The 24,140-nt window shown below is 40.8% G+C and overlaps 2 protein-coding genes across 6 annotated transcripts; one reads left to right on the top strand and one right to left on the bottom strand.

Moving 5' to 3' along the window:
* Nucleotides 1-110: 110 nt before the first annotated feature.
* On the bottom strand, nt 111-17,739 carry ASB15 (ankyrin repeat and SOCS box containing 15). 3 transcript variants are annotated; one of them, XM_015853062.2, is made up of 11 exons: nt 17,252-17,590; nt 15,642-15,780; nt 14,068-14,120; nt 13,840-13,971; nt 13,249-13,407; nt 10,710-10,955; nt 10,143-10,314; nt 9,229-9,799; nt 8,530-8,683; nt 7,011-7,146; nt 113-863 (listed from the first exon to the last, which is right to left on the bottom strand). In XM_015853062.2, the coding sequence occupies exons 2-11, from the start codon at nt 15,752-15,754 to the stop codon at nt 824-826; spliced, it is 1,776 nt and encodes a 591-aa protein (XP_015708548.1). In that variant the 5' UTR covers nt 15,755-15,780; nt 17,252-17,590; the 3' UTR covers nt 113-823. The 3 variants fall into 3 exon arrangements, with proteins under 3 accessions (XP_015708573.1, XP_015708548.1, XP_015708557.1); XM_015853071.2 differs by lacking the exon at nt 113-863 and having other exon boundaries at nt 6,157-7,146; nt 17,252-17,587; XM_015853087.2 differs by lacking the exons at nt 13,249-13,407; nt 13,840-13,971; nt 14,068-14,120 and having other exon boundaries at nt 111-863; nt 17,252-17,739.
* Nucleotides 17,740-19,750: 2,011 nt separating this feature from the next.
* NDUFA5 (NADH:ubiquinone oxidoreductase subunit A5) lies at nt 19,751-24,136 on the top strand. Of its 3 annotated transcripts, none has more exons than XM_015853047.1 (5): nt 19,751-19,956; nt 20,177-20,221; nt 22,149-22,265; nt 23,287-23,352; nt 23,937-24,136. In XM_015853047.1, exons 1-5 carry the CDS (start codon nt 19,936-19,938, stop codon nt 24,036-24,038), a joined length of 351 nt encoding a protein of 116 aa, XP_015708533.1. In that variant the 5' UTR covers nt 19,751-19,935; the 3' UTR covers nt 24,039-24,136. The 3 variants fall into 3 exon arrangements, with proteins under 3 accessions (XP_015708533.1, XP_015708539.1, XP_015708535.1); XM_015853049.2 differs by having other exon boundaries at nt 19,821-19,956; nt 22,191-22,265; XM_015853053.2 differs by lacking the exon at nt 22,149-22,265 and having other exon boundaries at nt 19,820-19,956.
* The last annotated feature ends 4 nt before the right edge of the window (nt 24,137-24,140 follow it).

Below are 24,140 nucleotides of genomic sequence, written 5' to 3'. Positions count from 1 at the left end.
CAGTTACATTACAAGGAAGGAATGATAATGATAAATGTTAACATGATGAAAAGATAAAAGTTTGGGGTTTTTTAAATTATTTTTATTGGCAAAGACAGTATTTAATATAAATGTAATTGAAAATAATTTGACACTTGTTGAACATTTATAGAGACCAAACATTGGTCATTTGTGACATTGGTCACAAATGTTCACAGAGGAACAGAAAGAACACCAAGTTTGCCAGGATCTACTGAACCATGACGGTTCATGTATGTGGTGTCATCACTACAAGCCAGAATCAAAACAGCAGTCCATGGAGTGGTGATATGTGAATTCCCCAATGAAGAAAAAGAACATTCAAGACACAGCCCTCAGTGGGTAAAGTGATGTGCACTGTCTTTTGGGATATGAAAAGGGAAATCCTTCTGGATTTCCTGGAACACCAGGAAGCCATCAACTCGGACTGCTCCATTGCAGCTCAAACTTCCAGAGTCAGCCCAGAGAAGAAAACCTTTCTCTTGCAACACAAGACAGGCCTCATACCAATTTAGTCCAAAGACTGTGGAGCACATTGCCAGTCTTGTCTGGACTGTCCTACCACACCTACCTTATAGTCTAGATTTGGCACCTCCTGGCATCCATCTTCTCAGACCGATGGAAAATGGACTCTGTGGACAACATTTTTCTAGTGATGATGCCACTACAACAGCTGTGAAACAGTGGGTCAGCTCTGCTCGTGCAGGTTTTTACAAGATCAGCATGCAGGCTTTCTGCTCATTGCTGGAGTAAATGTATGGCTGCCAGTGGTGACTGTGTTGAAAATCAGTTTTGCAGTTTGCTGTTAAATAGTGTTACTGTGCTCTCTGTATCTGTTGTAGTTTCTGTGGAAAAAAACAGGAGGAATTACTTTTTAAGTGATCTTTGTATTTCAAGCAGCGGCTTCAGAAATGTTCTGTTTTTCACAAGTTTCCATAATTCGTTGACCCAGCTATTGAAAGGAAGAGAGCAGCATCAGACAGGCAGTATGCATCCTCAACCAGGCAAAATCCACAGCTTAAACTTCACTTTTAGTCTGGTGAGCACAGGGTAAAAGATAGGAAAGCACAGTGTTGTACAACCTTGTCCTCAGGCGTGGGACGTGGCCTGTCCCCATGACACTGGCTATTTCAGTCACAGCTCATGAGGACAGCCTGTCAGACAGATGCGTTGGCTTGTATCAAAACGCCAGCCCACGCGGCAGGAATGGGTCCAATTGCCATAGAGCATGTTAAAAACAATGCAGCCACAGCACGTCTGGGCTTTCCTGCTCCCTCCCATTGTGCATTCTTGCCTTTCCCCACCTCTTTTGCACTCATATTCCTTACCTAGTGCCTTCTCTGGTGTACAGCCCTCCTGAAGGCCTCAAGCTCCATTCTCAGTCTCCTCAATGCTGTGGCCTTCCATGCCTCCTTTCCCTGGCCTCTCCTTTCCTCCGCTCTTTCCACACCCCTCTCCTGCCTCACACTCCTTTCTCCTTCCTCCCCCTATATGTACGTATATAGAGTTATCTATCTCAATTTCCATATACTGCATCTGCAGGCCCAGGTGGAACGCAGAGTCAAATGGCCAGAAAAGACAAAGGGTCAGCTACCTGGCATCCAAGCACGTCTGCCAGACTGGCAGACTGATGGGACAAGCTGTAGCTCTTTCTATTGAGAGACCAGTGTTGCTTTTGAAAAGCGTGCACACCATACTGTTCTTGAAAAGGATGTGTCATCACCTACATTTATCAGCATTGCAAACGGCATAAAGCATGCACTTGAAGGTATTTGAAAGAATAGTTTTTTAGCTGATTTTCTCTATGCCAGATTATTCTGCTGTCCATCATCTCTACTGGTGTTGTTGTAAACAGGGAGTCTGCAGAGAGAAAAAAAGACCTTACCCTTTAGCTCTGCTGGGGAAAAGAATAAATGTAGGATGAGCTCAAAGATGACTGAACCAAAAGCAGCATTTGCTCAGGAATCAGGCTCCACAACCTAATTCAATGATAGATTTTTCCTGCTGACCCCTGGCAGCACACCCTAAGGCCAATGGGAGGGCAGATTCCAGGTCCTGATTGTAGCTTAACGACTCAGTCCCATCACAAACAATGATCAGCTTTCACTCAAAAATGTGTGCACATGGACGGCCTTGCTGCTCAGATTCGTTTTGAAAACAGCAGGTGGGAGTATCAGCTGCTGGGATGGCAACCAGAAGTCTGGAGAACATCACACACCACCAAGCCACGGGGTAACCCATAATCTAATGTGTTTTGATGGCAGGAGTGTTGGGTTGCCTTGTGCTTATCCAGAAAACAGAACAGTCATAGAAATACATGTCATAGAAAATAAATGAAGGGGTTTTGGTAGTACTGGTGAAGGGAAGAGTGCAAGGATGCATCTTGGAAGGGGACTCAAGAGGTGAACCTGACTGCTGGGAAGCATCAGGGAAAAAAATTAATCTGGGTAAAAATAAAAACATTTCCAGACTAACAAACTCCTCAGCCTATTAAAAAAAAAGGAAAAGGTGTGATGAACCTGCTTATCTCTATCAGCACAAACTATTCTTGCCACGGATTTGCTCAATGTAAGCTCTTCCCCATATCTCTAATGAGTGTTCATTTCCCCAGTGCCAATTTCAGCCACCCCGAAAAGATCAATTGCTTTGTACACAGTGATGATCCTAATGCTCTTGCTTTCATAAAGCTGCTCCTATCTTTCCAAAGAATCTTGGTGTTCTTTGCAAACATTGCCAACAGATTTAAGAGCTATATATAGAAATCATTTCACTCACTACTGATGTACAGACATTCAGGCTGTGTAGAATTACAGGGCAATATTGCTCAATGGTTTGGGGCAGGAAGTAGAGGTCGCTGTATTGCAGAGAAAGGAGCAGAGATACTCTTGAACACAGATAAAGCAGTTTTTGGTTTCCATGGGACACTATGTAGGCAGCTGTGCTCCGATTAGTCTTCCCCTGAAAGCATGATAAAATATATAACATCTGTCAACAGCATTTGTAAATATACCCTAAGTTGTATGTCCACATGAGAGCATGCACTATTATGTTTTAAGTAAGTGTATAAAGTGCATGGATTTAGTCCTTTATTGAATGCCAAAGGCCCAGTTCTCCTGTGCAGCTTAGCCAAGCCTACCATTTGCCTTTCAGATTAAAACAAACCCAAATACCTCTATGTCTTTACACTCAAGGAGCAGCGCATGTACTTCTATAATTAGCGTTTCCTTATTTTTATGTCGGAGTATTTTTAACAGTGTGTTGGCAATATAAACAAATGATGCAAATAATAAGGAATGAAATACAAGCAACAGTGGGAAGTAAATTTTCTATTTGATTCTCTTTATTTATGTCTGTTTTTAAATAGGTCATATCAATGTTGATAGGAGTTCTGGGCACTGTGTCTACCATGCACACAATATGTAGAGCGTCAGTGAGAAGTCAATGGCTTTGCATTAAGACTTGATCAACTGTAGGATTTCTACTGAAAATGTGAACTTTGAAAATGCAATTAAATATTGGATGGCATTGTTCCAGTTTTAATTCCTGCATCCTAAACAAACAATTTCCAGTAGAAAGGTCAGGCAGAGAACAAGACAGAATAGAGCCATTAAGGCTGAAATTCACTTGGGTTGGTATTACTTTTCATAATATCAACTTCTTGAGCAAAGATCTATCAGAGCTAAGGCTCATATGTGTAACAAAAGAAGGGGGAAAGAAGGCTTTAAATGGTCTGCCTCAGCAGGCAGACTAGAGTTGTGGCCGAGTATAGTAGAGAGGTAAAGCTGACTACAAAGATGAAGACAGAGGTAAAGAGAGTAATGACAAGGCTCATATTAAAGGGATTTCTGGGAAAGCCTAAAGAGATGAGACCTGTTCTACTACCTAGACAAGCGTTCATGAGTTTACGCCACTTTTCCCCCATGCAAACCATAGCTAAATGGTTGGCTATTTTAGAAGCCTTTTTCTTCCTCAAATAAACGTTAGGGAAATCCTTTTATCTAACCAAAGGTAGACACAAAAGAGCACTACATTGTGACTGTTTCTCCATGCTTGGCTCACATGCTATCAGAAATAAACTGAGAAAAGGCAGCTCAGGCATGAAGAGCCCAAGCCAGAACACTGACACCTGCAGAGAAACAGTAAAACTGTTAAAAAAAAACACGATATCCAGAGCAAGGATCTGCCCTGACAGCTTCCAAGATTAGATAGTAGCCAGTGCATGGAAATTTTGTGGAAGGCATAAGCAATATTATAGACTCTAAAGGGAATAGCTGGTCCTAGAACTCATGGATGTGGTTTGGATCTATACCAAGCTATGAAAACATAGCTACAAAATCCATCTCACTGGTACTGCAAAGGCTGATGTAACCATAGTTGAATGCCTGGCTCTTCAGAGAGCTGATCAGCATCGTGCAGCTGTTTCTGTCAGATTTTATGAGAAACAGAGACCAAATGATATCACTGCTTTCAGACATTGCCCCCAAACTGATTGGAGTCCCTACCCCAAAGCATGCCTGGATCAAAGCCAGGGCATTTAATTACATCTAGTCAATGTCGCTGATCGGGTAGATATGCTATGGAACTGGATTGCGATGGAACATCCAATGAGACACACCCAAAAAGCAGAGAAAATGAAAACCCAGCATTCCAAAGGTTCAATCAGTATCCATATAGGGAGAAAAAAGAGTAGCTTTTTCTTAGCAATCTCTTCTCTTAGCTGGGGCTGCTGCCTTATCTTTGCACATTTCCTGCTCTCATTAGCACATATTCAACCCCCCAAATGTATTCAGTGCTCTAGCTCTAAAAGGCCTGTGTTCAGTTCCTAACTTTGCCAAAAGCATGGCACAAACTAAATAGCTTCCTTTCCGTATCCATATATCTCTTCTCACATTCCATTTAAACACATTTTGCCCCTCACTTTTCCATTCAGACCACAGGGTCTTGGAGGCATTCCAGACATGTTGCTATAATGTTATATCTCCTTTAAGGTCTGAAGGGAGGAGGAAGTCTTTGGTAAGTAAGCAGTTCAGTGTTGAGGAAAAGAAAAACTTTAACAGGGGATTATGCCATGATATTGTTTCAACAGGATGACAAATAACAAAAATGGTCCAGATGCATTGTTAAAAAGGTAACCTCACTAAAGCCTTTTACCTTAGCTAATGATATTTTAGGGAGCTGTCCATGATATTTAAACATTTCAGGCAATACTTTGCCCTAGAGCTGAATGCTTTGATGCCAGAGGCAATGTAACTATTGCCTGAGGAGTGCATAGAGCCCTAAATATAAACCATGGTCTATGAACTAAAATTACTGATGGAATTTGGCTCTAGCCACAGAAGGGGTTTTAAGCCTCCTGTCTAAAGCCCATTTGATCTTGTTTCCTTCACTGGTTGCAGTATACAGTATCAAATATGTGACTATTCAGATCTGCATGTTGTGGCCACTGGATTCACTGAAACTACCACCATTAAAGGCTTATTAAGCCCACATTTCTGTTTAGAAATCCCCACACGGAGAAACCAGCTTATAGGTTATGCAGCACACATGCACATAGATTGGTATGTCCAGGAGGAGTTGGCCTGGGGAGCCTTGCCTGTGGACAACCATGTCGGTTTCATCACACACTCGACCTCAGGCCATGTGTGGAGCCTTCGATCACCTGGGACATTCTGCTGGCAGTGGCCTAGTGTGTCTGCCAGACACCTAGAGATTTTGCACAAATCACCAATTTTTTTCTTTTTATCCTAGTAAAAATGTCTGGCAAAGCAACAGAGGATGTGTCTTGGAAAGGCAGATGAGTATTAGCCCTAGTGAGAGCAGGAGCAATGACTAAGCCTTCTTTTAAAGCACTCTTCATGTCCTTGACCAGTAGTCTTCACTTCTTCCATTTTATCCTGTAAATATGTTGTGAGAAAGGACAGACTCACAAATGACTGACACATCTGCTTTTGGAAGTGGAATTCACAATGCTGACTGAGGTGTTCAGTTATATACGCCAATCACACACAGCTCTGGAGAACATGGGAAGCCAGCCTAAGGATCTGGGCAGAAGGATGATTCAGCTGATCTTGCGTCTGTGTGTGTAGCAAAAGGATAAGTGCAATCCACTTCTAATGAAATAATATAAAGGACACTTAATCAGATGTGTTTTATTCTGGGCAAGCACAGAAACATGCTGCCAAGTATATCACAGTATGTGACTAAGGGTCTCGTTTAGTCTGGTTGAGAAATGATCTGACAAAAGTCTGTAGGAATCATGATTAAATTATGACGTCGTACCATTTCTCAACTAAGGGGAAAAGCTACTTGATACCTGCTTGGTTTGTTGGTCAAAATCTACTCTTTCTTTAAAAGAGCCTGAAGTGCCCCGATCTTTGATTGAAACCTTCTATGCTGACACACTGTACTGACAAGTAGATGTACCTGGGAACACTCATCTGTAAAAATAGCTAAAAAGACTCTTCAAAGTGTTTGGAGAATTTTATAATAGAATAATGATTTTCCAAATACAAAATGTGCTGTATTTCCTGACAATTACATGTCAGATAACTGCATTTAGAGGTTTAATTCTCCTTACCAAGTTAAATTAGGCGCTTCTTCTCTTTTCTAGATAAACTCATGCCACCAGCTGAGAGGAGCGTGCATTTATCATTCTCACTGGGAAGACTATCAGGAAAATTCTTTTGTCTTTTATACACCTACGTTCCCATTTAGAGTGATTCTTTTCTATGTAATTACTGTAGTGTCCTTACTGTGATTTTAGCCTAGATTTGGGTAGTATAATCTTGTGTTAAAACATACTAGGTCTGAAGAAAAATTTGTTCCCATAAAAGTACTAATTACAATAAATAGCAGAATGTTGTGAACGTATATAAAATATAGAACTGTCAATCAAATCTTCAGATAGTAAAAAACAGTAAAGAAATTACAAATCGTGCACAGTTCTTATTAAAAACTATTCTAAATGTATCTCTTTTCCATACAGATCATACTCTTTGTATAGGATGTAGTTCTTGAGAACTGGAGGAAGTGGAAACTTCTTCATGGATGACAGTTTCTGGAGCCTCCACAACCCCATGAGTTTACGTATCTTCAGGCGACACAGATGTTTCAGTGGGCGAGGATTATCTAAAAATAGCAGTGAGAGAGAAATAGTGGAAAAAAACAATGCCATCAACAATGAGTGACTGCACTAATAAAATTAATATTAAAATCCACCGTGGGGCAAATTTTGCCACTTCTGAATATGTGATGTTACACATTGTTGATATTAATCAAACTTCTTTTGGATCTCTACTAACACTATATTCCTCCTTTTAAGAAATATGCACACTGTACCATGTCACCTAAACTGGACATTATTTAATGTTATCAGTGGTAACTGATAAATGATCTCTGCTTTCTCTATGTGTATATTCAAAAAAATCTGCAGGTTGAAGCCAGCTGTATAAATGACCTGACACTTCCATTTCTGCTCTATGAAGAAGGCACCGGGACCAGACCTTACCATGCTTGGATCTAAACCAACACTTCCTACCAGACTTTACTTCACTGGAAGACTTTGGTTTGACTTAGCTTTCCTGAACACTCCAACAGTTTTCAACATACCTGTTATAGTTGATGCAACACAATTATTCTTATGTTGACACCAACACTAAATTAAAGACATCCTCTGCACGCCAGTATAAAATATCACAATAAAATTAAAGACCAGATTAAAATTTAAATGTTCTGCTCCTTTATAATTGATGTTGAACAAAATTCTATTAAAAAACTGAAAACAACAGTCAAATAAAATTAGTTCCTGTAAAAAGAGCTTTTCCTATATTTCCCGACTTCCTAAAGTTTTCACTAAGGTGGATAAAACCTATTTCCAGCGCCACCCACAGTGGAATATCTAAACTAGGTTGTGGATCTTCAAAAGAGAAAGCATACATAGAAGTATTAATTACTAAATGGCAACTCTAAATGTGTATCTTGTAAATCAGGAAATGATGGTACGCTGCGATGGTGCACTCATTGTCAACACCTCTCATCTTGAACATAATAGCATCTGAAACATGCTCTTATGATAATCCTTGAATGACTAATAGACTTGGGAGATCAAGAGAGGAAAAGAAGATGAAGTATCAGCAATATTCCTTCATAAAACATGTGTCTCATAGCTGTGCAATGATCGGCGTTACAAGGCTTCATGTGAAGTATGAGAAGTACTTCAGTGGTCTTGCTTAGCTGAAGAGGCTTCCCACACAACAGTGACATTCCTTACAAGACTGGTAAGGTGCACACTGGGTTCATTTTCACCTACCATGTTCCAGTCCAATTAACTATGACCAGTGGCAACAGGTAAAGATCTGACTCATCTGAGAAATGGATGACAGGTACAACCTGGCTTTTAAGTTAGTACACACTTGTATTGCTATTGAATTTTGGACTAATATAACCTGATAAAAGCAATTAAAGTCTTCTGTAATAAAACATAACATAATTAGTTGGAAGTTAGATATTTACCCAATATCTGACGTATCTCTGTCCATTCCTTCTGTGTTTCTAGAACAAATTTAATTTTTGTGCATAGTGGAACGTAATCCATGTAATCTATAAAAATACGAACAACTTTTCCTGCTAAGTGCTTCAACCAAGGAACAGCAATAAAGTCACAGAACTGAAAGAGAAAAGATATCAGAGAATAATTTCAAAATAAGCGCAGTGGAATGCCAAAATAACACATTTTAAATCAATTACAAAAGGTGATTCAAACAGTATTAGGAATGAGCTTTAACAGCCATAATGGTTCCACATGTAAATTACTTTATATTTGCTTCCATGCTTAGTCTTTGTGATCTCTTAATTACTCTGGACAGGCTTGAAGGCCAAACAGCCATTACAATGTTGCTATAATTTCCAGCACTCTTCCGTTCAACGGTGATTTCTCTTTGGAAATGCATCACTTCCACTGGTTTGGATAAGGACAGAAATAACAATATCCTGATTTGGAGCTTCTTAAGTCTTCCTCACTAAATCTCTAATGTACAGGCACCAAACTAAAGCACTCTACATTTCTTTCCCTCAGTGTCAAAAATGTTTTATTTTTTTAGGTTGTTTTAAAAGGATTTTGTGAGTATATTAAGCTTAGTTCTGTACAATAATATGGAATTTTTAAAGCTGGCTAATGGAAAGAAGAGAGAGAAAAGGAAATTGTGTATTTACCGGATTATCCTTTATTACAGAAGAAGTCCACCCTGGGAGAATCTCTTCCTCTGGAGTTGACCACACAAGAGAATTTCCAAAGATATCTTGATGCATACAGTCAAAACACAACTCCACATTATATCCATGATTCAGCAACAGCCTTAGCATCACCTCATCATTCAAGGCATACTGGATGGCACTGGGAAAATGCGTATCATTAACCATCATAAAGTAACAATTGACGTTTGCTCCATAGGATAGAAGCAGCCTTACTATTTCGTGGTTACCACCTCTCACTGCCACAAGAAGACAGTTTAAAGGATCCTTGTTTGGATTTGCACCAGCTTTCAGTAATATTTCAGTGCAAAGGATGTCGTTGTTAGAAACAGCAAAATAGAGCGCAGTTTTCCTTTCATCATCATAACTATTTGAAATGTGATCATCCAAGAGGGTATTGACATCAAAATCATTTTCAATAAGGAGCTCTAGACACTGTGAATTTTGGCCATCTGCAGCTGAGTGAACAGGGCTTATCCCACTTCTCTGGATTGCAGTTTGGGATGTGACTGGAATGAGATACTTCAGGACCCTAAAAAACAGTGAAGAAAGTAAGGCATCACTCCTCTGCATTACGAAAATGACCACCACACACACAGGAAAATCCTAACACAGAAGCATCTGTTCGGGAAGTATCAAATGGGACCTTGTCTTGAAGATGTTTCAGTGCTTTTTACTTAGCTCTAAAGCAGTATATTTTACATATTCTTCTGTTTCTGCTAAAATAACACTTAGAAGTTGATTCAAGTTGATGCAACATAGCCATTTCTGAAATATAGGTGGTCTCTACATATTCGTGTTTAACACTGTTCTTCAGTGTGACCTTGAGCCATTCTATATCTTAAAGAAAACTTGAAGTTCAAACTTCTACTCACAGGTAATGCCCCTCATAAGCTGCCTTATGTATGGGAAGCAGTCCTGCCTTATTGGGCACATTGCCACTTCCTCCATACTCCAGAAGAAGTGCTATGCAGTCTGGATTTCCTCCTCCTGCTGCCTCAAACAGTATTGATGAACCATCATCTTCTAAGGCCTGGACATCACCACCTTGAAGAACGATAGAGAGTTTAGAATTACACCCAAATTGATTTGCAGATCAACATAAAAACAAGCCCAGAATACTCTCCTTCATATTTTTAAATGCATGTAAATTAAAATTTTATGTAAACAAGAAATACTTCTTGTGACAAATTTAGCTTTCAAAGGCAAAAACATTTCCCTCCTTGATGGAAATGGATTGGTATCAACTCTATCACTCCTCTGACATGGATTATGGAAGTGCAGGAATGCTCACACATGCTTGCTTTCTTTCCAAGAAACCAAATCTTCTCATTTGTTGCTCCTATTTCTCTCCTGTTCCATTACCACTCTAAAACACCTCAGCAACCAGGCACGATGCACGCCAGAGCAGAGGCCCAATTCTTTCTTACCTGACTACATACCTTTATGAATTAGATGCTCCAGCACATCACAGTGACCATATTCAGCAGCAACACCTAATGGTGTTACTCCATTTCCATCCTTAAGGTTGACATTTCCACCATTCTTCAGAAGAAGAGAAACAATATCTTTGCGTCCCTGTTTTGCAGCTTCATGCATTGCAGACCAACGTTTTGCACATGGTTGGTGGATCCTACAGTTGTGTTTAATCAGAGTAGATGCCATTTCAAAAGAGCCACTTCTTACAGCTTGAAGATATTAAAGAAGAAAAAATAATGTAATTATATTTTCAAGTATGTTGTCTTGAAGTTAAAAGACATCTATTAAGTTTAGATAATTTTTTTCTTCTGTACTGATATGAGGAAATTCAAAAGACTTCCAGTCCTAGGAATCTGGGGGTCCAATTCAATGGTAAATAAATGATGATGTGAGCTGCACAGAAAATTCAAGCTTGTAGTCACAGGTAATCCCTCTCATAAGTTGCTTTGTGTATAAGAAACAGTCCTTATCAGGTACCTTGCCTAAACCATCTTAATCTGTAAAAAATATCAGTTAGGAATATGGAGGACAGAAGCAGCATCAGATCAACTGCAAGGAAAAGCAACAATAAAAACAATAAAGTATTAGACAATAGTATTTACTCGTAAAATTGATGCAAACATTACAATGTCCATGAAAAAATCTCAGTTGTAATTTATTCATCTGGTAATTCTAATCCTAGCATGTACTCAGTGGTTGCTGTTAGTCAAAACACAACTGACATCTGCCATCTCATATTCTACTCTTTTGACATTCCAAGTTTGAAATTTGCATAGATAACTACAACTGCAAATCATTCACACATAAAACAGTGATCCAGATAGGAGTCCAATCTCGCATCTGAACTGTCCTTTGGAATAGCAGATCTCTTCTCTGACAGATAAGGCAGCTGAAAAAGGTCAGCATCACAGGGATAGCAAATTTAACTTCAGTGGATGTCCTTTTAAACATGTAAGAAGTTTTTTATGAAGCAAGAGTCTTTTTAATTACTCACATTTCAAAGAATCACAGAATCACAGAATTATCAAGGTTGGAAAAGACCTAGAAGATCATCCAGTCCAACCATCATGAATACTTCCCAGTTAAATCATTTGCTCTGAGGAGAAGCATTACTGAACACAGTGGGAAGTAGAAATTATCACACTGGATTTTTTTTTTAATTTTTTTTGGGGGGGGGCATTTATTTTGAATTGGATTCAAAATGTGCCCTTCAATCCAAAGTTTTAGAATTAAAAGGAGAAAGAAAATGATATTAAGCTCTCAGCATCATCTATGAAGTGTTAAACATCCAATTCTCTGTTTCACCAAGGCTAAAATGCGTGATGCACAACAATATCTACATCTACCTTCTCAACTCTGAGCGGCACAAAAACACAAAAACCATCACATAAACAGTTCACATCTGGCAAACCTCATTTTCAGGAGTTTGTACAGAGAAATATGTAGGAAAATAAACTGCCATTACAAGGGGAATTCTTTTTTGATCTGCCCCAGTTATTCCTTCCAAGTCTCATTAAAACCAAAACTGAAAATAGCTTAAATTTATGGACTACAACTACTGAAAAGAGCTGAAACAATGGAAAGCAGGACACCTCAAAGGAAAACTTCAGAAAACCCTCAGAGCCTTAAGATGTTAACATCTCAATTGCTTCTGAAGGAAGTTAACCAAAATTCATAGAATTTAATATTTTAATATTGATATCTGTAATAAAGATTGCAGTTCGTTATGCAGTATAATGGTACTTTGCTGTATATATGAGAATTGGATTAAGTTCAGAGATTTGTTCTCTTCAGAAGAATGGAGACATTTGACTTTCAACAGCAACTAGAAACTGATAATTGCTAAGCTACCCATGTGTACCAATGCTCATTTAAGTCTACCAACAGCTAAAAATCTTCCACAGAATAAACTTTCTTTAGATTGAGATGCTATTTAGAAATGCAGTAGGAGCTAGCTTTCATTGCGAGAAGGAAGAGAAATGAGATGGGAGGTTTTGGAATCAAAAATGCCTTTCTGCTCTTGAAGAAATAATTCAAAAAAATATAAAAATCCTCTGTAACCTCCAGACCCCCACAGAAAGTACTTTCTAGTTAAAATAAAGCTTATTCTTGCACCTGACTTAAACCTTAAGATGGACAGCTTGCTAATGGCCTTACAGAATCTTAAGATACAGAGAAGATGCCTCAAACAACAACAAAAAATACGTCACATTCTCAGGATTATCTTTAAACACATCTCAGGAATGACTTAGAGAAAAATGATTGCTGAAGTGAAAGCTGGGCACATTTCAGTAAAGTGCTGGGAATTTCACCTCATTTACCAACAGCCAGAACATACAGCCCCGTGTAGTATTGGAGTGACTAAGAATTACACACAGCGACGAGAATTCACAGACATGGAGCTAAATTCCCCTTGTCAGGGTTAGCTTTCAAGTGTGATGAAGCAGACGTGCCAGTTTAGTGGAGTGGATGGGCTGCAGCGCAGGGAAAGGAGGCAGTTACCAATCAGGAGTGGAGTCTCGCCTTTGTCATTTGTGGTGTTGGGCCATACACCTTTTTCCAGCAACGCTCGGACATTTCCCACAAAACCAGCTTTGGCTGCCAAAGTTAGCGGTGTTTCTCCATCAGATGTTTTGTATTCCCACATTGTTTTATAAGATGCTGGAAGTAAGAAAGTGAGGAAACATAAAACTAAATTAAAGCACAGTGCTTTTAATGCACACATGTAAACCAGCAGTTCTTAAATGCTTTAAGTCCTTAATCTTTATGAAAATTGCTTGTAATTACATTTATCTTAATCTAACTTGTACTTCCAGACTGAATACTGAATATTCACTTTAGCTCTGTTCATTCTATAGGATTCTGAACAAAGCATTAAACAAGACTCCAAGCTCTTTGCCAGTGTAAATCAATGTAACATCCCAAGAACAAAATTTGCCTGAGATGCAAATAACATTTGTAAGATGCTCCATGGAGAATTTCTTCATACTATTTTAGTAATCAGTTCTAGCCCATTGCTATCCATGTCTGGTTTTTTTGTTCTGTGTTTCTTTGCTACTTCTTCTGTCCCATGGGACATCCTCATTTACTCACCATCTAAAATAATTTCCAGTATTTGCTGAATTGGCTGAGCTGCAGCCTCGTGCAGAGGAAACCACCCTCTTTCATCAGCTTCATCCAGAGCATATTTCCATTTCACAAGCTCTTGGAGCCCAAATATTTGACCTTAAGAAACCCAATAGATAAATGAGATGCAGTTGGAAAAATATTATGAGGAAAGCTCTGTTTCGCATAGGGACAGTTTTGTTGAAGGGGTTTTACCTTCCTTTATGGCTGTTACAATTTTCCTATTTTCTTCACTAGGTGGCACAAAACTACCCAAAAGAAAACAGAAAATAGAAAATATAAACAAGTGGTAAATACATTACATTATTTATTCAGTATTTTCCACGAGGTTCTCATCTGAGCCAACTTTCCTTTGAATATATCATTTATAGTCCCCACTAGCCTTGTGACCTCTTAAGGTACACCTGAACCACAGACCTTCAGAGTAGCCAAAGCTTTCAATGGAGGTGCAGGTCCCTTGTGTCCCTTCCCCTGCCCTCCCCTGGTATGGCAGCTTCCAGGAGGAGCTGTGAGCTGCTCTGACAAAGCTCTTTATGTGGTAAAGAATTCTCATGTGTTCTAAAAAGGTGTACTTGCCACACAGCACAGGAATGATACCCTCAGACTCAGAAACTTTAGGCAGCAAATGAAAACATGATGGCAACAGAATGTTAATATTTGTTAATGAATGAAAGTTTGATTTATGCCAATAATGCTGTTTTCCCTGGAAAACAAATGTCAGTATTTTTAACAGTATTATTTGAACTTCCATAAAACAGAAGTTAAGTGCTGGTTTCTGCTAGTGCATTGAGCATCTTAAAAACTAGATTAGATTAAAAAGAAGAAAAAAAAAGAGGAGCAGCCAAGTAAAAACAAAGATTCCAGCAAACACCAGTGACCAAGAGTCAAAATCTCATGAGAGCCCAAAGGAAATTAAGGCTGACAGTGCTCCCAGACTTACAGTTCTACATCTTGGGTGGTGATGCACTGGAACAGGTTGCCCAAGGAGGCTGTGGATGCCCCATCCCTGGAGGCATTCAAGGCCAGGCTGGATGTGGCTCTGGGCAGCCTGGTCTGGTGGTTGGCAACCCTGAACATAGCAGGGGGGTTGAAACTAAATGATCATTGTGGTCCTTTTCAACCCAGGCCATTCTATGATTCTATGATCTCCCTTTCAGTACCAAGATAGATTAACCTACAATATGTATTTATGGGATTATTTCCAAAGAACCTTTCTGCTAAGACAAAGTTCACTTTTGTTTCACGTGTACTCTTCTCACAAGAATGGCCTAAAAGCCACAGGAAGTATTACTTTAGTCAAGTGAGTCCCGTCTCCCTTAACCTCTCTACAACTCCAAAAGATGGGTTGCTCCAGATAGCAAAGCAGAGCTGGATCTCAGCTTTGCCTCCAGCACAGAGCCCTGATTGATGCCAGGACGATGATTTCCATCATCCCACACAGTTAGGTGAAGCCTCCACTGAATCAAAGGATTCAATCAGTCTAATTTAATGTCACATCCTAATTCTTGCTGAACACTTCTGTAGGATCCTTTGGTTTTCTGGTTTGCATTTTTCTTGTACACATTCACACCTGAGCGCACAGGGGAATATGGAGTGCATACAGATAAGTTCACTAACAAATTTCTGTTTTGTTTATTCTTTCAGGCAGTGTTTCACTTGGCAAAATGCATAACAACCAAACCAAGAACTGCTTTAAAGACAATATCAAGCACTAAATGTCAGCATCTCAAAACACTAAAATTATGGCATAAGCTCTGAATTTACAGTACCTGTCACTAAAGCTGGACATTCGTGGTTTGGCTGCATTCGATTCCTGAATGCTAAGCTGTATGGCATACTCAGCGAGCAGATCTTCGACCACATCTTCACTTTCATCCGTCATTTTTTATGGCACATTATATTCATATGCTGTTTTGAAGTACACACAAAAATACACTGGTTAGGATTGTGCACTATTTAAGGTTGTTGGTTTTGTTTTTTTTTATTTTTAATAATAAAATCAAGTGTTTTAATCAATTTATTTTAATTTCATAACATCTTGTTGAGTTTGTTTCTACTGTTCACAAATGTTCATGAACGGTTTAATCTTGCAAGTGGATCAGTACCATCCAACTTCACATATTACAAGGGGGATTACAAGCACAGAACAGCTTGTAGGATACTCCAATGCAGGACAGCAAGCAAATTCTTTTATGAAAAACAATAATATATATATACTGCTTCTCTACCTCCACTTTATCTCTGGACAACTAGGGGATGAAATTAGTCATCATCTAAATGTGTAGCTCCTTTCTGGTCATACAACTCCCATAGCCCATTTTGCTGGCTATCCCCTGCTTTGTTGTAATCCACAGAGCTGATAATGCCACAGGCAACCCAGAGCTCTGCTTTTACACAGTCTTAACCGGGAAGGTGTTAAGTAAGCAGTGTTTTACAATTGTTGTGTGTGCCATTTTCAAATTATCACACAAAAATTAATAGTGTATTTTCAAATGATAAATTTAGTAAGGTAGCAACTGACTGACACGGCAGAATAAGTAGAATGTAAATGGCTCACCACAGCACAAGTGCTGGACGCATAGCTAGAGGTCTATACATGCCTTGAGAGCCTGATTTGCTATATCACTGCTGGTAATACGCTGTGCTAAAGCGACGAGCTCTGACAGAAGCGTGGATGTTCCACTGGGATCACACAGGAGTATAGCAGCACAGCCGGCATGCTGAGCAGCAGCAGTGTCCCTCTTATGCAATGCAGCAGTGAAAAGGCTAAAAAGCTCAGCAGCAAAATTTTCTTCCAGTCAGCTATGGGTATTTAACAGCTACCAGAACACGGCACTAGATCACAAGAAACAACTACAAAAGCTTACTCCACAATTTAATTGCTTTATATTGACTATTTTACTTAAATAACATTTGGAGTAACCTGATACTCTCCTGACATATTTTTTCTATTTCTACCCGAAAAAAGGCATTACTTACTATTGTTTTGCATACAAAAAAATAATGAAAACAGTTTTGCTGTCTTAAAGTCGTCATTTTAACTAAAAAAACCTGAACAACCTGATAATAGGGAGTTCTGAGTCTCTCCCTGGAAGAAGCATATCAAGAACTTATCATTTTTAAACATATAGATAAATGTTTATCACTTTTAAATGCTTAAAGTTAATAATATGTTTATGTTACTCTCATTTCTTATCCTTAAAATAAACCTGACAAAACTAGCTTTTCTCTCTAGAAACAGAAGGCCCTTCGGCATGCAAAGAGGTTATTCGCAGCAATAAAATAACAGCGGTCCAAATTTGGACTCAGTCTATTAAATATCACAGTTTTAAACGATTTCACCGTTAGTCTAATTGGCGAGCACAACATATAGCCTCACCTTTTCAACCCATTATCTTGCCACTGTTAGTCTGGGGCCTGCATTTTGAACAGCCAGGAATAGAGACCTGCAAGCTAATGTGTCCTGTGATATTTCTAAAATTAAATACGCAGTTGCTTGATAAATTAAGGTCTGACCTTGTACAACTGTAACACGAGCAGACTCAACCCACAGGAAAGTATTACACATGACTTCTCTAAAATCTCATCAAATGTAACATGAGGTCTGGATGGTATAGTAAGATTATCTGTGCCCTCATTGGTTCAACAGCTCTCATTAAGAACATAAAGTAATTGCCAACTTGGCTTCAAGGATGCCATTAACATCCTGTAACATATTAACATAAATTAAAAGGAACCCGGGAAGGTTTAGCATTTAACTATTTGTAGATGTATAGATTCTGACAAATTCTATGGCCAAATAGCAATCACTATGTCTGAAGCAGATATGATGCAAAGCTTTATAGATCTGATGATAGTCAGTTATAGCGCTTACTTGCCTAGATTCAGTAACTTTATATTGGTCAAAGAAGCAGGAGATACAGTACAGAACACAAATGCAAAGTCCTGCACTGCACCTGGATCAAGGCAATCCCAAGCACATACAGTTTGGGCAAAGAATGGCTTGAGAGCAGCTCTGAGAAGGATTTGGGGGTGTCAGTTGATAGAAGACTCAACATGAGTCAGGAGTGCGCACTTGCAGCCCAGAAGGCCAGCCATGTCCTGGGCTAGATCAAGAAAAGTGAGACCAGCAGAAAGAAGGAGGAGATTCTGCATCTCTGCTCTTGTGAGAAGCCACCTTGAGTACTGCATCCAGTTCTGGGACCTCCAGCACAAGGACATTGGGCTGTTTTACTCATGTTTGTAGAACTTTAAAGACATGGAGATTTTGGAAAGGGTCCAGAGGAGGGCCACAAAGATGATTAGAGGGCTGGAGCAGCTCCCTGCAGGGAAAGCCTTAGAGAGCTAATTCCTTACTGTGAGGGTGGGGAGACACTGGAACAGGTTGCCCAAGGAGGTTGTGGATGCCCCTTCCTATTCAAGGCCAGGCTGGATGGGGCTGTGAGCAACCTGGTCTACAGGGAGGTGTATCTGCCTATAGCAGAGGTTGGAACTAGATGATCTAAAAGGTCCCTTCCAAATCAAACCATTCTATGATTCTGTCATTCTATAGTGCAAGTAGAAGTGATACAAAAACACAGTAACCCAGCAGTAACATGAAGAACAGCTGTACCCAGAAAGTGTGGAAGAAGTTGGATGGTTGCTTTTTTTTTCCCTTCAGCTCCTTATTTTTTCTCACTCATATCACTGATACAATACTTGCGTACTGAAACAATAAACACCCAAGGTGTTGTTAAATATAACTATCTGATACAATGAAAATTTACACTGGGAACTCCTGATAGAACAAAATGTCAGAACCCCACTGCTCTTCTGTGCCCCACAGTTTATTCATGTTTGTAGAACTTTAAAGACATGGAGATTTTGGAAAGGGTCCAGAGGAGGGCCACAAAGATGATCAGGAGGCTGGAGCACCTCCCCTGTGAGGACAGGCTGAGGGAGTTGGGTTTGTTCAGCCTGGAGAAGAGAAGGTTGCAGGGTGACCTCATTGCAGCCTTTCAATACCTGAAGGGAACCTACACCCAGGAGGGGAGTAAACTCTTTGAAAGGGCTGACAATAGCAGGACACGGGGAAATGGTTTTAAGTTGAAAGAGGGAAGATTTAGGTTGGATGTTAGGGGGAAGTTCTTCACTAGGAGAGTGGTTAGGCCCTGGAACAGGCTGCCCAGGGAGGTTGTGGATGCCCTGTCCTTGGAGGTGTTCAAGATCAGGTTGGACGGGGCCCTAGGCAACCTGATCTAGTAAAGGTGTATGTTTGGTGGCCCTGCCAGGCAGGGGGGTTGGAACTACATGATCCTTGAGGTCCCTTCCAACCCGGGTCATTCTGTGATTCTGTGATTCTGTGAACTGTAAAACTGTAAACTCAACCAATACGTGACGTGCACCTCATCTTTGGATGCAAGATCAAGAAGGCGATTTAATGATGATAAACAATATTAAATGCAACTTCTGCTAGTGTGATACAGTCAAGCACAGTGAGCATTCGAGATATTGTGTCCCGGTGGCGCAGTGGTAGCAATGCCGCGTTGCAACACCAGAGGCCCTGGGTTCGAATCCCCCTGTGGCGCAAGTGGTAGAAGCGCCGCTCTGCAGCACAGAGGCTCGAATCCCGGGGGGTTGGACTCGATGATCTCTAAGGTCCCTTCCAACCCACACGAGACTATGAGACTATGATGATACTATGATATAGTGCAATAGAAGTAGGCATGCAGAGTGCCAAGGCCCTGCTGGACTGCTGGCTCACAGCGGCTAAGAACAGCACACCGCACTGCCCGCTCTCCCTTCCCCACACACTGAACCCCCTCCCACCTCCCCGCCTTTTCACTCACACGCGCATCCGCCCCGCGTTCCAACAGCGCATGCGCACAGCCACACGCACGCGTCGGTTTCGGACCGGGCGGTTCCGCTCTCGGCTGAGTGCGACTACGGCGCATGCGCAGTGCAGCGCCCTTCGCCATGTCCTCTAACCGGTGACCTCAGACGCCCGCGCGCTGTCGCGCATGCGCCTGGCGGCCCAGTCGGCGGCGGTGCCGGCGGTGCCCGGTGTGTGAGCGGGACGCGGCCATGGCGGGGGCGCTGAGGAAGGTGAGCGGGCAATGATGAGGCTTTTAGTTGGGTCGTGGCCGCTTTCCTGAGGGAGAACAGGGATCGGAGCGAGGGGACGAGCGGGTGTCCTGTCGTGCGGCCCTCACAGTGCTGCAGGATCGTGGGAGGGAGGCTCGTGTGACAGGCACGGCTGGGTCGGGGGGTGGCGGTGTGGGAGTGATGGCTTTGTGCAGTAAATGGCTGTGTGTGCTTTGTGCAGACCACTGGGCTCGTGGGACTGGCTGTGGCTGAAAACCCCCATGAGGTACGTTGTGTGTCTGATTTCTGATCTACTGTGTGTCGTGAGTGAGCGTTTCTGTTTATAGTGTTTGTGCATGTAGGTGCAGTGGGACCAACTAAAAGGGAGATGGTAGAAATGTTACCAAGTAAGAGAGGAGGAAAATGAATTCCTGACAGTTTAGTTCAGATCACTGGAAGTTATTCTGCACGTTTACTTTCTGCTGCAAATGTTGATTTCAGAAACCTTTCTTGCGTAAGTGCTGTTATTTATCTCTTATCTCCAAAGTAAAAGTGAAGAACTCCTTAAATTCAGTCCTTCATAAATGTAACATCCCATTCACAGAATTGTAGGGGCTGGAAGGGACCTTTAGAGATCATCTAGTGTAACCCCCCTGCCAAAGCAGGCTGCACTGACCAGGTTACACTGGTAGGTGTCCAAGTGGGTCTTGAACATCTCCAGAGAAGGAGTCTCCACTGTCTCTATGGGCAGCCTGTGTCAGTGCTCTGTTACCCTCACTGTGAAGAAGTTCTTACACACATTAGTGTGGAACTTCCTATGTTTCAGTTTGCGGCCATTCCCCCTTGTCCTATTGCCGTGCACTGCTGTGGTGTCGTCCCTTTGCCTCCTGAACTTCACACATTTGTAGACATTGATCAGATCCCCACTCAGTCTTCTTTTCTCAAGGCTGAGCAGGCCCAGGTCACTCAGCCTTTCTTCATCAGAGAGGTGCTCCAGGCCCCCTTTTATTTCTGTGGCCTTCTGCTGGACTCTTTCCAGGAGGTCCCTGTCTTTTGTGCAGGGGAGCCCAGAACTGGACACAGTACTCCAGGTAAAGCCTCACCAGGGTAGAGTAGAGGGGGAGGATCGCCTCCCTTGACCTGGCTGCGCTCTCTTTAATGCACTCCAGGATCCAATTGGCCTTGATCACCAGGGCACACTGCTGGCTCATGGCACCCACAGAATTCAGAAGCATACAGTCATTTTCCTACCCCATTGTGCTGTGTTTCCAAAAAATGCTGAAATAACCTCTATCTGTGCCAAGGGAGAAGGTTGATTTCACCCTAAACAGGCACCATTTGCTGCAAAGCAGGCTCAAGACTTTGTGATGGTGAGCACTGCAAAACCTCAGTGGTTCTCAGGAACCACAGGCAAGGATTTGTGTAGCAGTTTGGGATTTGTGTAGCAGTTTGGTGCTTGTTTTTTGCTCCCCAGGGCCAGTAATGAAAGTATGTTTACCACATTGTGTATTCAGGAAGCATGGGCTTTGAAAGCACTTGAGTAATTCTTTTGTTTATCTCTGCTTTGAAATTCCCAACTATGCAACAAGTCCATTTTGGAAATGCCACCAATATTTAGGAATAGTGTCACAAACAATAGTTGTGGTAAACAATATTGTGATAAGCAAATGACTTTGGTTCTTCATGATCCTCATGTGGCCTTAATCACTACATTTAAATTCAGCATTAGAAGTTTCAGATGTTAGTTTCATTTAGATCTGGTTATCACTCAGAACTTAGCACTAGCATAGGAAGAAGTCCTAAATACCACCACCAAACAAAAAAACCGAGCTATAATCTGGAAGATGATGTACTTCTTTATATCTTTCTCAACCAGTTTTTCAGAAGCTGGTCTAGACGTGAGTTTGCCTGATTTGTGAAAAGTACAGTTAGCATTAGACCTGCAGTTATTGTTGTTTCAGCTTTGCATTAAATACGCTTAATATCCTTACATATGCAGTTTGGTTTTGTTTAAGGGATGTGCTAGTGGAAGCTTCTTGTTCTGACAAATCTAAAACAGAATTCTTTGTTTCAGGCCGGGTCCTTTTGTTAATCTTACATTTGAATATCCTAACAAACTATAACACAAAACATAGGGTGCCGTCAGCTGTAGTGGGACAAGTAATTGTGTAATTCTGGTTGCACATTTTAACCACGTGTTGCCATTGTTTCAGCGCCTGCGAATACTCTACTCCAAAATCCTTGCTGTCTTGCAGAACATTCCCAGAGACGCAGCGTATAGGAAATACACTGAGCAGATTGTAAATCAGCGATACAATTTGGTGCAAACAGTAAGTACTTCTTAAGATTGATGAAACTGGTAGGTACTTTTCACGTGACTGCACAAAACCTGTGTCCTCTTACCAGCGTGTTATATTAATACAGTCTTTGTAGTCTTAGGCTGCACCTCGAGTACTGTGTTCAGTTTTGGGCCCCTCACTGCAAGAAAGACATTGAGGCCCTGGAATGCGTTCAGAGGAGGGCTACAAAGCTGGTCTGGAGCACAGACTGTATGAGGAGAGGCTGAGGGAGCTGGGATTGTTCAGCCTGGAAAAGAGGAGGCTCAGGGGAGACCTTATTGCTCTCTATAACTTCCTGAAGGGAGGTTGTAGTGAGCTGGGGGTCAGCCTTTTCTCTCATGTAGACAGTGATAGAACTAGAGGGAATGGTTTTAAGCTGCGCCAGGGGAGATTCAGGCTGGACATTAGGAAATATTACTTCCCCTAAAGGGTATTCAGGCATTGGATAGCACTGCCCAGGGAGGTGGTGGAGTCACCGACCATGGGAGTGCTCAAGAAACGTTTGGATGTTGTGTTGAGAGGTATGATTTATCCGGGAAGTATTGGTAATGGTTGGACCAGATGATTTTGTAGGTCTTCTCCAACCTTGATAATTCTGTGATTTTGTGATTCTTTGATTCTTTGTCTTCCACATTTAAAAGCAGGTTTTGGTACATTAAACCATACAGTACTGATACTGGTAACATAACTATTGGGAAGTTGCATATCGTTCTCTATAGATCTTAAGATCAAAATCTTTGAAGATTGGTTATTATTGCCTGTTTGGATATCACTAAGTAGTACTCGATTGTAGTATTTCTTTCTCCTGGGGAGGTTGATGTTTGGTTTCCAATAAGAAACCTGTGAGGGATTTTTTTTTCTGTTTTTCATAATGTAAACAACAAAGGCAAGTGAACTAAACAGTACTTTTGTGGAAAGCTGGAATATGAGCTACCCAAATTAGTGTTTTTATGATGTGTCCATCCTTTCTGTTTCTCAGTAAAGCTAAATCTTTATTTGTTTGAATACTCAGGAAACCGATGTGCAGAAGCTACAGGACAAACTGAATGGTGGTCAAATAGAAGAAGTCATTCTACAGGTAAAAGAGGGAAAGTTAAGATCGGGTATAAGCTGAGTTAGTGATTTTTAGTGTTTCTTTGGCTGTTCAGAAAATGGGCTTTTTTTCCCCATATTTTTCCTCTGCTGCAAAACAAACAGTGTATAAATGTGTATATATGTATTACAAGAATCTGAGTCATCATATAGTGAATGGTATGACTGTATTAAAAATGAACATGATAATCTGCATTTACTGTGTTAAGCGTAATATAGATACTATGCGTACTTACCTTGCGGAGTCTGAATCAACAGACAGAAGATGGCAGAATGATATGGGATAGACTGGAAAATGTTGGGGATGAGCTTATCATAAAGTAGGTATTGGGAATGAGTAGGTGAACAGACTGCAGGTGTGTGGGGGTGACGTGGCACATCTTAAAGTCATACAGTTATTTTTTGGGGAGAAAAAACCATACCACAATTAAAGGTAAAATTTGAGATTGTCCCTGACCGTGGCAGGTAGCGGCACATCACTGAGATGATGAACTGAATTCAAGGTAGTTTAATATTCTGGCAGTTGTATTGGATTTAAGAACTTGTTTATCTTATGGTCTTTATTAACAGGCGGAAAATGAGCTTTCCCTGGCAAGAAAAATGTTACAGTGGAAACCATGGGAGCCTCTAGTTGAAGAACCTCCTACTGACCAGTGGAGATGGCCAATATAATACTGAAACCTGTGTAACCTCTTGAAAGTCAAAAAAAGTTCAAATATAATCTATTACTGACAGTACCTTTAAATTAAAAAAGTAACTTGATAAAACCATGTT

Source organism: Coturnix japonica, chromosome 1 (assembly GCF_001577835.2).
Source record: "Coturnix japonica isolate 7356 chromosome 1, Coturnix japonica 2.1, whole genome shotgun sequence".
In the NCBI taxonomy this organism is placed as follows: Eukaryota; Metazoa; Chordata; class Aves; order Galliformes; family Phasianidae; genus Coturnix; species Coturnix japonica.
The sequence above is the reverse complement of the archived record's forward strand: the minus strand, read 5'-3'. Positions and strand labels throughout refer to the sequence as shown.